The 13,571-nt window shown below is 41.8% G+C and overlaps 1 protein-coding gene across 1 annotated transcript; it reads left to right on the top strand.

The window, feature by feature from the left end:
• The first annotated feature begins 3,271 nt into the window (after window positions 1-3,271).
• LOC127776832 (T-complex protein 1 subunit epsilon) lies at window positions 3,272-7,676 on the top strand. Its single transcript, XM_052303389.1, has 9 exons — window positions 3,272-3,579; window positions 4,093-4,411; window positions 4,916-5,264; window positions 5,529-5,661; window positions 5,732-5,784; window positions 5,944-6,046; window positions 6,484-6,650; window positions 6,723-6,836; window positions 7,116-7,676. Exons 1-9 carry the CDS (start codon window positions 3,381-3,383, stop codon window positions 7,284-7,286), a joined length of 1,608 nt encoding a protein of 535 aa, XP_052159349.1. The 5' UTR covers window positions 3,272-3,380; the 3' UTR covers window positions 7,287-7,676.
• The last annotated feature ends 5,895 nt before the right edge of the window (window positions 7,677-13,571 follow it).

Genomic DNA, 13,571 nt, shown 5'->3' with positions numbered 1-13,571 from the left:
CATGTGTTTGCACATGGTAGCCATTTTTTTCTGGAGTGGATGTGTTTCTTTTCCGAGTCCGATTCAGATTTGTCTAACATCTTGGAAATGAAGGAATCAGCGGTAATCTTCATCTGTACCTCTTTACCTACTTAAAAAATAAATTCTGCTCCCAACGTCACTCTCCTCCTTCCCTCCCCGGCCCGAAGCACTTCGGCTTCCCTCCCCGGCGCATCCTCCCGAAGCACTTCGGCTTTGTAAGAGGATGAACGGAACACCTTGGAACGTGTTTTCACGTACTCATTCAGTCGTTTCACGAGGTAAATTTAAAAATATACCTCTTTTTTCATTATGTTGCGTTTATATACCTATGTGATGAAAATTTGTATAAATATACCTCTCCCGCAGTGTGGTTACGCGGGACGAGACGGTCCCGCACTACCATTCCGTGGGACCGGCGGTCCTGCAGCCCAGCCATGCGGCACCGGCTCGCTCCCGCAGTCGGACGCAACCACTGCGTCAGTCCCGCGGACTAGCTGCGCGGCACCGCGCGGTCACGCAGGCCGGCCGCGCGTGACCGAGCAGCCCGCTGCACATGCACCCAAGCATGCATACACATACGTGACGCTTGCAACCGCATCTGGTCGATGCCGCAGGGCAGGCCTGCGTGACCGCGCCGGTCGCGCGTCGCCGCAGCGTGGGACCGGGCTGTTGCACGCGGGTGCGGGAGCGTCCCGCGAGGGAGCGAGGGTCCCGCATCCTCATTCCGCGGGAACGAGCGGTCCCGCGTCCCCGTTCTGCGGGATAGGTATATTTTTGTAATTCTTCTCCATGCATGTATATAAACGCAATATATTTCAAAAGGAGGTATATTTTCAAATTTTTTTCATCGTTTCACCACAAGAGCTCGCTGTTGCCATTTCTCTCTCTCTCACGACCATGTCGTTGTTGGTCGTGTTCCTGTTGTTTTAGTTTTCTTTATTGCCAACCACCATCATCTATAGACAACTTCCTCCGGCGTGTTCAAAGAAAAAGGAACACCTTATCATTTTTTTTAGATAATGGATTATATTAACCCGGCCTCTACACCGTAGAAGGTGTACACAGTCCAAACCACAATCAAGAGTACATAAGACTCCACCCATTACATGGGGATACCAAATAAAAGTTTAACAAAACGGTAAAAGAAGAACAGCAATGTAAGCCTCGATTCTTCTTCTAAAGTTCCAACCAAAGGTAGAAAAGAACTCCATCACTCATCATAGGACATGTTTTTACCCACTCATCTAGTCGTTTCACCACAAGAGCTCACCGTTGTCGCTTCTCTCTCTATAGGGACCATGTTGTTGTTGGTTGTGTTCCTGTTGTTTTAGTTTTCTCTATTGCCAACCATCACCTTATATGAACAAGTCACATCGTGGGACACGTTGGCCACTTCTCACCATCGTTTGGTCGCCGGAGTACTGATGCCTATCTGTTTCTCATTTTGGCTAGGGAAGGTGATGAAACAATGTTAGTCATTTTTTCTCTGTCTTATGTTCCTCCTGTGCGTTTAAGGAAAACGGAACCCCCTCGTTTGGGAACACGTTTGATGCACTCACCCGACTGTGTTCACCACTAGAACTCGCCGTTGCCGTTTCTCTCTCTTCCGGTACCACATTGATGTTAAATGCTTTCTACGGTTCTGATTTGCTTCATTGCCAACCTCCACTATCTATGGACGAGTCACATCCTGAACACATCCTACCACCTTTGACCGTTGTTTGGTCGTGGGAGCACTAGGCCAATCTTTCCTTCTATTCTATTTCTCACCTTTGGCTAGGGAAGACGATGAACTATGAAAAGATAACATCTAATAACAAACACCATGTAAACTAACTTATTCTCAATTGCCTCCGGTTACGTCATTTGGGTGCAAGTTACTCGTTCACAAATCTAACTATAGATCATTCAACTCTAGTAGATCGGAAGTAAGTATTTTACTGGGCACCCTATTCGCTTAACATTTTTTTATTTATGAAGCCATATTTTTTAATCAAAATCAGTTTGATTTTTTTAACATGTATTTACATAGGAGTAGTAGATTTCACATACTTAAAAGTATAATTTTCACATTTTACACTGTAATTCTTCTACTACTCGCCATATGGGAGAAATAGGGGGGAAACGGTTGTTGCCTATTGAAATTATCCAAAAAAAATACTAATACAAATTAGCATATAGTGAAAGCAAAATGATTTCAAAACACTTCATTGGTTCACTTAGGCAACAAAATATAGACCATCAAGTTGAGAAAAAACAAAACAAGAAGAATGAATGTGAGCCATCGACGTACAAAACCTTTTTTTTTTTTTTTTTGAAAAAGTACAATACTAGTCCACAGATGGAGAACAATCTAGATATTTCACGCTCGATGCTTCTCGTGCGATAGTGAAGGATAGTCAGACAATAGACGACAAATGGATAGCCTTGAGAGAATGAGAATTGAGAGCTGAACCTGAACTAGAATCTTAGCTCGTGCTGTTCAGTGTTCAGCTAGTATGGATCAAAACGGTTCGAAAACGGGCAAAAACCCCCGTTATTGTTTCAGTTTTCATATTTTTCTCGAAATCAAAATCAGAAATCTGGATATGAAAATGAATCGTATATTATCAAACGAAAACAGAGCGAATACGATAACGGAGATTTATCAAAATATAATTGAACTTCTCAAATCAACGAAAAAATATAGCTTAATATTTTTTTCTAAAATAATAAATCGATATTTCTAATTTTTATTGATTAATAATAATATAACTAGTTATGTACTTTACTTTCATATCTCGTCTTCCGCACACACTCGCCACGGAGGAGGAGCGCAAGTGCGCCCTGCATGGAGGCGGAGGCGAGGGTGGCGCGACCGGCGGCGAGGACGGAGCGCTCGAAGGCTAAGGTGCGGCGGCAGAGATACAACGGCGGGGGATACGGAGCGCCTGCAGATGCCAACGGCGTGGAGGCGTTATACCCGGTTCTGTAGTACATTGAAGGAGACGATTTGCACCAGTTTTCGAAGATGGGGAAGGCGTTACACCTGGTTCGAGCGATGCGATTCAGCTAGGAGCAACCGAGCAAGACGCGTGAGGGAGGCAAAATAGATTTATTCCAACACTCAAAATAGCCTCAGAAGTGGGCCGAACTCACACCGTGCTCCAATGGGGTGACCCCGGCCCGGCCCAGGTCGGCGAGAGGGTTTTGCCTCTGGTGGTGGAGCCGAGCCCGCGAGGAAGCGCAGTAGAAGAAGACAGCAGAAAACCCTCAAACCCTCGCACCCCGCGCCGCCACCGCCACTCCCCCCCGCGCCGCCACCCCACCCCACCCCACGCCGTCTCCTCCGATCGCCGGAGGAGGAGGAGGCGTCAGCCATGGCGCTGGCCTTCGACGAGTTCGGCCGCCCCTTCATCATCCTGCGTGAGCAGGAGAAGAAGTCGCGGCTGCGCGGCCTCGACGCCCAGAAGGCCAACATCGCCGCCGGCAAGGCCGTCGCCCGCATCCTCCGCACCTCGCTCGGCCCCAAGGGCATGGACAAGATGCTCCAGTCCCCCGACGGCGACGTCACCATCAGTAATCATATCCACCTCTCTCTCTCTCTCTCTTCTACTCTTCTAGGTTTTAAGGCTTTCTGCGCGCCTTCTCGGCTCCGTCTCGTCAGAGATCTGGGAGTGGGAGGCGGCTCGCTCGCCGATGGATCGGTTGGCCCCGGGGATGACGCAGAGCGATCTGTGGATTAGGGTTTTCGGTCGATGCAGAGATCATGAGATCTAGTTGTTTCCTCTGTGTTATATCGAATGGCGGCATTTTGTTTTTATATCGAACGTTGTAACTCAGATTTGTTTAGGGTCGGATCCGGTTTGCATTTTTGTTCTTTTTATTCTGCTAAAAATACCAGGCTGCCATTTTCTCTAGCTATCTATTGATCTCGGTCCAAGGGATTACTAGTGGTGACTGGTGTGTTAATTTGGATTTTGAGGGTCTAGGTTTATGCATTGATTTGGTTATGCAGTCGTGGAAGCAAATTGTATCTAGATTCCAACATTTTCTGTTGCTTATTGAACATGTTACGTTATGAATTGTCAGCAAATGATGGCGCAACGATCCTGGAGCAAATGGATGTGGACAACCAAATTGCGAAGCTGATGGTGGAGCTGTCCCGCAGTCAAGACTACGAGATTGGGGATGGTACCACTGGTGTTGTGGTCATGGCTGGCTCTCTCCTGGAGCAAGCCGAGAAACTGCTGGAACGCGGCATTCACCCCATAAGGATCGCCGAAGGTTATGAGTTGGCCTCAAGGATAGCTTTTGATCACCTTGAGCACATCTCCCACAAGTTTGAGTTTAGTGCTACCAATATAGAGCCTCTGGTGCAGACCTGCATGACAACCCTGTCATCGAAAATGTAAGTCATAAGATAAATATAATTTTAGCTAGTCATGAACTGTTCAGAAGGCCACATGACGATTTTCTTTTCTTGTTTCTTTTTCGAACTAAGTATATTGACCTTTTTTTCCAAGTAGTATGCTGTTGCAAAGAATTGTTATGCCTTTGCCACTTTTTTAGGTAGTGCAATGGTTTTCCTTGGATCTTTTCCCCTTTTTCTTCCCTAACTGCCTTGGCATAATAAAAGTAAAAGATTCCACTAATTCTCACACTGTCATTTGTAGTGCATCTATATTACTGCCACTTGAACTCATTTCCGTCTTCAAAGCAGATCTACTCCTAAGAAATATACTTGTCATAACAATACCAAACCTGTGGTTCCACTTCAAGCATGGAAGGTGTTTGTAGGAGACATTTTGATCTGCCTCTAAATTTATATGCTAGAGCTTTAGAAGTATCTTTCTTAGGTCAGATTCACAGTGACTATAACAGCTTGTTGATCTTTCTTACTCTTATTCTGCAGTGTTAACCGTTGTAAGAGGACTCTTGCTGAGATTGCTGTGAAAGCGGTCCTTGCTGTGGCTGATTTGGAAAGGAAGGATGTAAACTTGGACTTGATCAAAGTGGAAGGTAAGGTAGGCGGGAAACTAGAGGATACTGAGCTAGTATATGGAATCATTGTCGACAAAGATATGAGCCACCCTCAAATGCCAAAGAGGATTGAGGATGCTAAGATTGCCATCCTGACCTGCCCATTTGAGCCCCCGAAGCCTAAGACAAAGCATAAGGTTGACATTGATACTGTAGAGAAGTTCCAGACGCTGCGTGAGCAAGAGCAAAAATACTTTGATGAAATGGTTCAGAAATGCAAGGTAGGATCATGGTTGCATATTTACATACATTATTCTCTACATTTTTCAATAGTTGTATTTTTTTTGTTTCCTTGGTTAATATTTCATGGTTGCACATTTATTTAATTGATCCTGATGTGACTTGTCAAGTTAACTCTCATCTTTTCCCTTCATATTTCCCTAAGTACCAAACTACCATAAAGTGGATGTATTGGGTTTCACTTTGCTCCATATCATGTTGTGTGTGTGCTTGCTAATTAATTACGTATATTTATAATTTTGTAGGATGTTGGAGCAACCCTAGTTATTTGCCAATGGGGCTTTGATGATGAAGCCAATCATCTGCTGATGCATAGAAATTTGCCAGCTGTCAGATGGGTTGGTGGTGTTGAATTAGAATTGATTGCCATTGCTACAGGTATCCATACCTCCATGAGAATTTGATTGACTTGTACATACAGTGCATAACATATAAACACTGACTGCAGGAGGGCGGATTGTTCCGAGGTTCCAAGAGTTGAGTCCTGAAAAGCTTGGGAAGGTAAACATACTCTCTCCACTGATGAGAATCAAGAAATGTGTGTTTGTTTATCTTTGTTGGTGTGAAAAGTGTTTAAGTTATCCATTATGGGGATTCATGTTGGCACCATTCTGAACTTGTCTTATGATATTTTCTTTTGTGCTTACTTTTCCTATACAGGCTGGAATAGTCAGAGAGAAATCATTTGGAACAACAAAAGATCGCATGCTTTACATTGAACAGTGTGCCAACTCCAGAGCTGTAACTATCTTCATACGTGGTGGTATGTTATTCCAATTGCCAAAGGAGAGTGACTGATATAATTGAATATAGTAATTGTGCATTTAAAGCCTACATTACATTATACCATATGTGGTATCAAATACATATGCCACAAATATTTCATATGTTTAGGGCAATAAACTAAAATAGCAACTGGGTCTTACTAAAATACTAATTTTGACAGTACTTGTTTGCATACTTCATAGGTAGGAGTAGGTTTGTAAAATCGATATTAAATATCAACTGCATCATAATATCAACATCATCTGAGACAACTTTAGATAAAATTTAAAAAGGCAGCAAAGCAGTATGGATCACAATGCATGGTTGTGCTCAGCATCTACTTTTCAATCTCAATCAAGTAGAAAATCAATAATCTCTTCTTAAAAATAACCTTTGCTTGGAGCTTGTGCGATGATGAAACTATCTACTTTGCAGGCAACAAAATGATGATTGAGGAGACCAAGCGAAGTCTTCATGATGCTCTTTGTGTTGCAAGGAATCTTATCCGTAATAATTCAATTGTGTATGGTGGTGGTTCAGCAGAAATATCTTGCTCAGTTGCTGTTGAAGCTGCTGCAGATCGGTACCCAGGAGTTGAACAGGTAATTACTGGCGTTCGAGCTATACAAACACATCCTATATGTATCCTCTGATTCTATCTTTTTTATTTGCAGTATGCAATCAGGTCATTTGCTGATGCGTTGGATGCTATTCCACTAGCCTTGGCCGAAAACAGTGGTTTGTCTCCTATTGATACACTGACAGCAGTAAAATCTCAACAAGTAAAGGTATTTGTTTTCTGTGATACTTTTTTCCGTTGTTCTGTTTATTAGTACAGATGTGAGCTTAGTTCTTGACTATCTCATTTCTTGTCGATGCCATTGCGATGTTGATGGGCCAATTGCATACCAGTCTAAATAAAATGCACTAGTTTTGCATGGTCCTACAATACACTATACGTGCTTGATTCTATGCATGTTATATTATGATTCTGAGCTAGTTATAGTGTTTGTACTGTATTGATGCCATTTGTATCCTTAATAACATAACATTTCTGAAAACCTCAGGAGAGCAATCCTCACTGTGGCATTGACTGCAACGATGTTGGGACAAACGACATGAAGGAACAAAATGTTTTTGAAACACTGATAGGCAAGCAGCAGCAGATCTTACTGGCAACCCAGGTGGTGAAGATGATTCTCAAGATCGATGATGTTATCTCGCCTTCTGACTATTGATGATGCTTTTGAAGACTATGGAGTTTATTGTGCTAGGGCCTTGGCGACAAGCACTTCCAGTAGGCTCTACATTTTCTGTCGATCGGTTTTTGATTAACATTTACGCCATGGGTTTGCTTGCTTGTGCTATTTGATGAGCTATCTGTTTGTGTGAACTTAACTTTTGGTACTTTGTTTTTCGCGCCCGCACTTTGTATAGCTTGAGACAATAGCACAATCCCTTTGAAGCTTGGCCTAGAAGTTTGAGTAGCTACCATTTGTTCTTGTGCTGCTCAGATTCGTAGATGCTATATAGGTTGCGCGCTGTGGTAGTATCGTATTGTGTTCTGCATCGTCCGCATGTACTCTACTTTTCTTAATGATCAGTTTGAGCCATATGAATATTTACAATTTTCGGTTAAAACTTTTTTTTCTGCAAGCAAGAGAAGGGCCTTGGGAGCTTTTTCATTCAGCTGAAGTAATCTGTCTTCAACAGGACCTCTTTTCTCCTGAAAAAGAAAAGGAGGAAATTACCCATACGTGTGAATTGTAGAATCTAGAGCTTGAGTTTTAGCATCCCCTTACTGTGGCGGCAAATAAAATGCATTGGCGTTATGAATAGTTTTACTTCAGATTTAGATTATTGTGAGACGTACAATCTGGTTTTAGGGGATATTTTAAATATATGTTGGAAATGGATTTTTTAGGAACACAATATAACGTAGATGCTTGTAACACCTGCACACATACATCCTACCCACTATGAGCACCAACATATTTTGAGATTGACGAAGTCAACACTAACGTAAATGCGAGCACATGTATCAAATATAGAATTTGAACCCGACTGGATTCTACCACAAATAACCTAACCAGCTGAGCCATTCTATGAGTCGCTTTTTTGGAATATTTCTAATGAATGGAATAATCTAACCAGCTGAGCCATTCTATGAGTCGTTTCTTTGAATATTTCTAATAACTAATGAATGGCAAGTGCTTTTCCTTGTCTAGATCCTATTTCAATCGCAACTTTCCGCGTCGATCCTTTTTTATTACATCTTGTTTTTACTTCTATATTGGGAGTTAATGTAAGTATTGCTTAACGTAAAACCAATAGTTGATTTGTTTCTGTCTTTTGTTGAATCTTTTTCATAACTCGATAGAGAATTTGATAAGCCAATGATTTTTTTCCATCTTCCATAATACAGTTAACCACCATGTTAACTATGGGCCGTTTTGGTTTGATACAAAAAATATGTCCTACCAATTTATAGGCAAATTGAATAGTATGTATGTTAGTTTGGATTGAGCCAAATATTTGAAAGTGCCCCTATCCTATTTGGTCATATTCTAGAAGTTTCTTCCTTATACAATGAGAATTTGGCTTTATATTGGTAACAATCTAAATGATTGCTAATAATTTTACCCTACCAATATTTTGGTAGTGCCAAAATTTGCCTAGACTTTGGCACTACCAACAAATTGGTAGGGTAAAGAACCAAACAAGCCCTAATTGATTACGAAAAATTGATCGGATTTTACATGTTTTTTTCTGCGGTACCTTTTTTTTTCAGGGAAAAGGCTCATTAGCCTCCTCACAGGCAAACTGTGAGACAAAGGTACACTCATTGTCCGGCCAGAACTGTGTGATCTTGTCAGCCCTTATTAGCTAAACAGTCACTAATATGATTTTGACTTCTATGACACTTACTGAAACTAATATCCCTATTTCCCATCAAGAGAGAAGCAATCTCCCTGATTAAAAACGCCAGCTCCGATTTAGCACCTGCTGCATCGCGGATAAGCTGGGTCATCACCAAGCAGTCCGTCTCAATCACTATTGGCAGCAGGGTCCATTGTAGGGCGAGGGCGAGACCATCCCTACGGGCGAGGAGTTCCGCTTCCAGAGCACTGCTACAGCGATCAACATGACAAAAAGCAGCAAAAATAACCTCCCCTGTATGGTTCCGCAGCACAGCTCCTTTTTCTGCAGTACCTTAACGTGACATGAGCGTGAAAGAGGTTCAGGAATATGTTTTCTTTCACTTCACGAAAACAGATAAATTAGTCACACGTACATGATTAGCATATAGTTAATTGAGTGTTAATTATCAAACAAATTAAAATATAAATTTATTTGATCTTTTAAAACATCAATTTAAAAAAACATGCTAATAGAAACTGAGAAAGTAGATGATCACCACTTTATAACATGTCCAAAATAAAAGGGTCGTGATAGCATTTGCATATTATCCGATATCTGAGGGTTGAATGCAGGCAATGCACTGGTTATGGACGGATCCTGTGTGTGGGTGAGTGTGTGGGCTTGGGTTGGAGCCTTCTTACGCATTGGATCCCAAGGATGAAGGGCATGTTGTTAGTGATATGCTCTAAAGGCAATTATAGAGATGATTGTATCACATACTATGTTTACATATTTATCCGACTTTGTTCCTTCAAATAGATAACTCATTATTGGTTAATGAATATGTGATTCTTTCATGAGACTCTTTATGTTATGTGTTGCTATTTCTAAAGGATCCCTGATCAAATATCATATGTGGAACAAATATGTTTAGATGATCAGCACATGTATTGATTGATGATCATATCTCATGGATCATGGTATAGAGATACCAAATTAATAATGTGGACACATGTTGGTGAATATGTTGTTGGATAGACATAACATGAGACACTGCAAGAGCCATATGTGTTGTGTCATCAGTGATCTCATTTAGTGTTGGTGTTGAATCCTTAGACCTGAGATTATCATAGTTCTCAACATGTGTAGTAGCTTACTTAAGGACGGCTAAACACTACTCCGTACTTAGGTAGTTATAAAAGTAGTTTTCGGGTATGCTATGCTATGAAACATGTAGTGGGATATGAATAATCAAGATGCGATTTGCCCCTCCTATCTCTGGGCCCCTCGATGTTGTAGATTATGGAAGTGCATGGCCATGCCAAATTTGATTGAGGAGTCAATCAGAAGTTATATAATCTATCAATAGGTTCGAGTGAATGATTAAGCTACTAGAGGATAGCACATATCTAGCCTTGAGCTTAATCGATATCGTGAGACAAAGGGGTTCATACAAGTAGGGCTGTCAAAAAAGCTTGGAGCTCGCAAGTTGCTCGAGCTTGATTCGTTATAGGCTAGATTCGAGCTCGGCTCAAATACTAGACAAGCCAAGCTCAAGCCTAGGCTGAGGCTCGCAAGCCTAGCAAGCTCGAGCTCGAATAGCTCGGCAGGGCTTGATTAGCATAAGATGCATTGCATGTAGGAAGCTATTTCTTAATGGGTCAATGTATACTTATCATCGTGCTTGACCTGCTCAAGTCTCAAGACCTCATCAATGCTTCTCAATAAAGCAATTATCCGGCTGCTAGTAATAGTAATACTAACCTATTAGATGTAGTAGCTAGCTTTTGTTAATTGCAACGTTTCAAATCCATGAATTCATGAGAAAAGCTGCAGAGGCTTCATTCAAGATAAGTAGCACTCATTAATTTTGACTACCGATAATTTGCATTAATATCTCTTATACAAGAGTAAGTTCTTTGGAGTTTCACTAAGTCAAGCTGTCAAGCTCGAGTAGGCTCGAAGCTCGCTCGAGCTCGAACTCGAGCTCACTCCCAAGCTCGATCAATATCCAGGCTCGGCTCGAGCTCAGCTCGAGTTCATGTCAAGCTCAAGCCTACATAGCCAAACTCGCTCAAGCTCGGCTCGTTGACAGCCCTACATACAAGTATACACTAGAGGTTCAGCCGATATGATCTTTATGTATGCCCGGCGGGTCAATACGTTCTGCTAGGGGCCGCTGTTGACGCATGGACCGAAAAGGAGTTTTCAGGTTACAACCGAGTGTACATGAATCTATAGGGTTGCACGCTTAATAGGCCGGAATAAGGGGATTGGATGGAGATCCAATATGAGCTTAATTCGGATAGGGATCCGAATAGGAGTCCTACGGGCCTTGGAGGCCCGAGTGATGGATCCTATATATTCGTGAGGGGTGTGACCGGCAGAGGTATTGCATCACGTGAGAAACCCTAGCCGTCACTTCCCTTCCTGAGCAAAACCCTAGCCGCGCGCGGGTGCTAGCACATCTGCGCATGGCGTTCCGTCCCTGTACGTGTGGATACCGGTAGAGGCGCCGCTGGTTTGCGGTGCTGATCGGCGTGGGAGTACGGCGAGGAGGAGAAGGTCGAGCCGGTGCGATCGACTACTTCCTCTACATCGACGCGCGCTACTTCGCGAGAATTCCTTCGACTTCTTAGCGCCTTTTTCCGCTGCGTAGCGCGTCGAGTGGTAACGATCTATGATCTAATATTTGCATGGTTCCTGGTTTACGCGATAAAAAATTTTGATTTATGCTATCGTAGCGTACGCGTATCCCGACACCTGTTCACTTTGCTACCATTTTCAACCTTACCAAGTTTTGGCATTGCCAAATTTTGGTAAAGTTGTCAAAATTTTAGTAAGGTTGCCAAATTTTAGCAAGATTTCATATGTACTTACTAAAATTTGGCAACAAACTAAACATAGCCAAAATTTTGACAACTTTAAAAAAAATGATATGGTTGAAAATGACATCAAAGTGAACATGTCCGAAGATAGGCCCCTTCAAAAAAATAAAAATAAAAATAAAAATAGTGGACCCGCTTCTGCCACTAGCAGCATAAACAAGATGATGTTAAATGGCAAACATCATTGCTCTCACTAAAGATTCAAGCAGAAACAAGGTGAATAATTAAGAAAATTCTATTGGATCGTCATTGTGGATTTTCTTCAAATGATGTGCCATTGTCTTTTACCACCTCATCAAGTATTACTACAATGGTAAAATCTTGTTTAGGGCATGTTTAGTTTGTTGTCACGCATTGCCAAATTTTGGTAGAACCACGTACTAAACACACTTCAACCATTACTACCGTACCAAAATTTGGCAACTCTAAAAACTTCCTCTCTTAAACTCTAGAAAAAATTTGCAACGGTATCAAATCAAATAAAGCCAATGCTACCAAAATTTAGTAATGCTAAAATGTGTCAAAATTTGGTATGGTTGATTTGGGAAAAAATAAACAATCTCTTAGTTTGTTATTCTACCAAATCTAACAATGCCAATCGATAAGGTTTATTTTTGCAATGAAGTGAACATGCCCAAAAGCACTTTTAATATCGTGGTCAACTGGTGACTTTGAGAAACATGAATCATTTTTCGTCTCTTCCATCTCTTCTACCTTGACTATGAGATACATGAATCAGTTTTCCTCTGTTCCATCTCTTCTACCTTGGCTACCTATCCTGTCTCAACATTCAATAACACAATCAAAAGCACAATGGGCCTTGGGCTATGAACGAGGAATGCAGCCCAGCAACATCCCTCTGCCCATGGCTCCTCGACTCTGTGCTCTTGTCCTGCCTGCGTCCATGGCTGCTCGCTGGGGTTGAATAGGGTATTCGCGGCTGGAGGACGTATGGCTCCCATTAACTATTTGCCACTCTTACGAGTAGTTATAAAGGATTTATCACTGGACCCATATGTCATAGACACATGAGGGTCCACATGTTATAGACAGTGAGTGACAAATCCTTAATTGACATATCTTAAGAGTGGAAAATAATTAAATGTCCCTCGCACAAGACCTCGTCCTGCCGAGTCCTCCACACTAGTACATAAGTGAAAGTGCATCTAGACCCCTAATAATTTTGGTGATTAATTACAATGCGATTAAAGAGGACTAACATTTTTATTTAAGCAAATGTGAAGGTTGTTATGTCCTCAATGAGTTAGCGTAATGCATATCCCGCCGAATATGTTGATGTGATGTGATGCGGCAAATGGGCAAATGGTATTTTGTACCTTTTTCGTTTCCTTGAGTTAATAGGAAAGCCAAACTATTAAGAGGGATGATGCATTGACATATGAGGAGTGATCAAAATGCTCAAAATCAATTTTTAAAAGTGTTTCTCCTCAGTTTGATGTATTCTGGATTTTTTCGGAGTTTTCCGAAACTCATTTTTGGACTTTCCGAAAACACACAGAACCAGTTTTTCGCTTCTGGAAATTTTCGGATATGTCCGAAAGTGATTTTCGGACTTTCCGAAAATGACTGCGAAGGCAAAAGTGGTTATGTACTGATTTTCGGATTTTCCGAAAATCCTCAGTAGAGTCAATTTCGTTTCTGTATATTTTCAGACTTGTCCGAAAGTGATTTTCGGACTTTTCTGAAAACATCCAGAACGATGTTGTTGGTACTGGAAATTTTCGGATTTGTCCGAAAAGTTTTCGGAATGTC

The sequence above is a fragment of the Oryza glaberrima genome, chromosome 6 (genome assembly GCF_000147395.1).
Source record: "Oryza glaberrima chromosome 6, OglaRS2, whole genome shotgun sequence".
Lineage (NCBI taxonomy): Eukaryota > Viridiplantae > Streptophyta > Magnoliopsida > Poales > Poaceae > Oryza > Oryza glaberrima.
The sequence above is the reverse complement of the archived record's forward strand: the minus strand, read 5'-3'. Positions and strand labels throughout refer to the sequence as shown.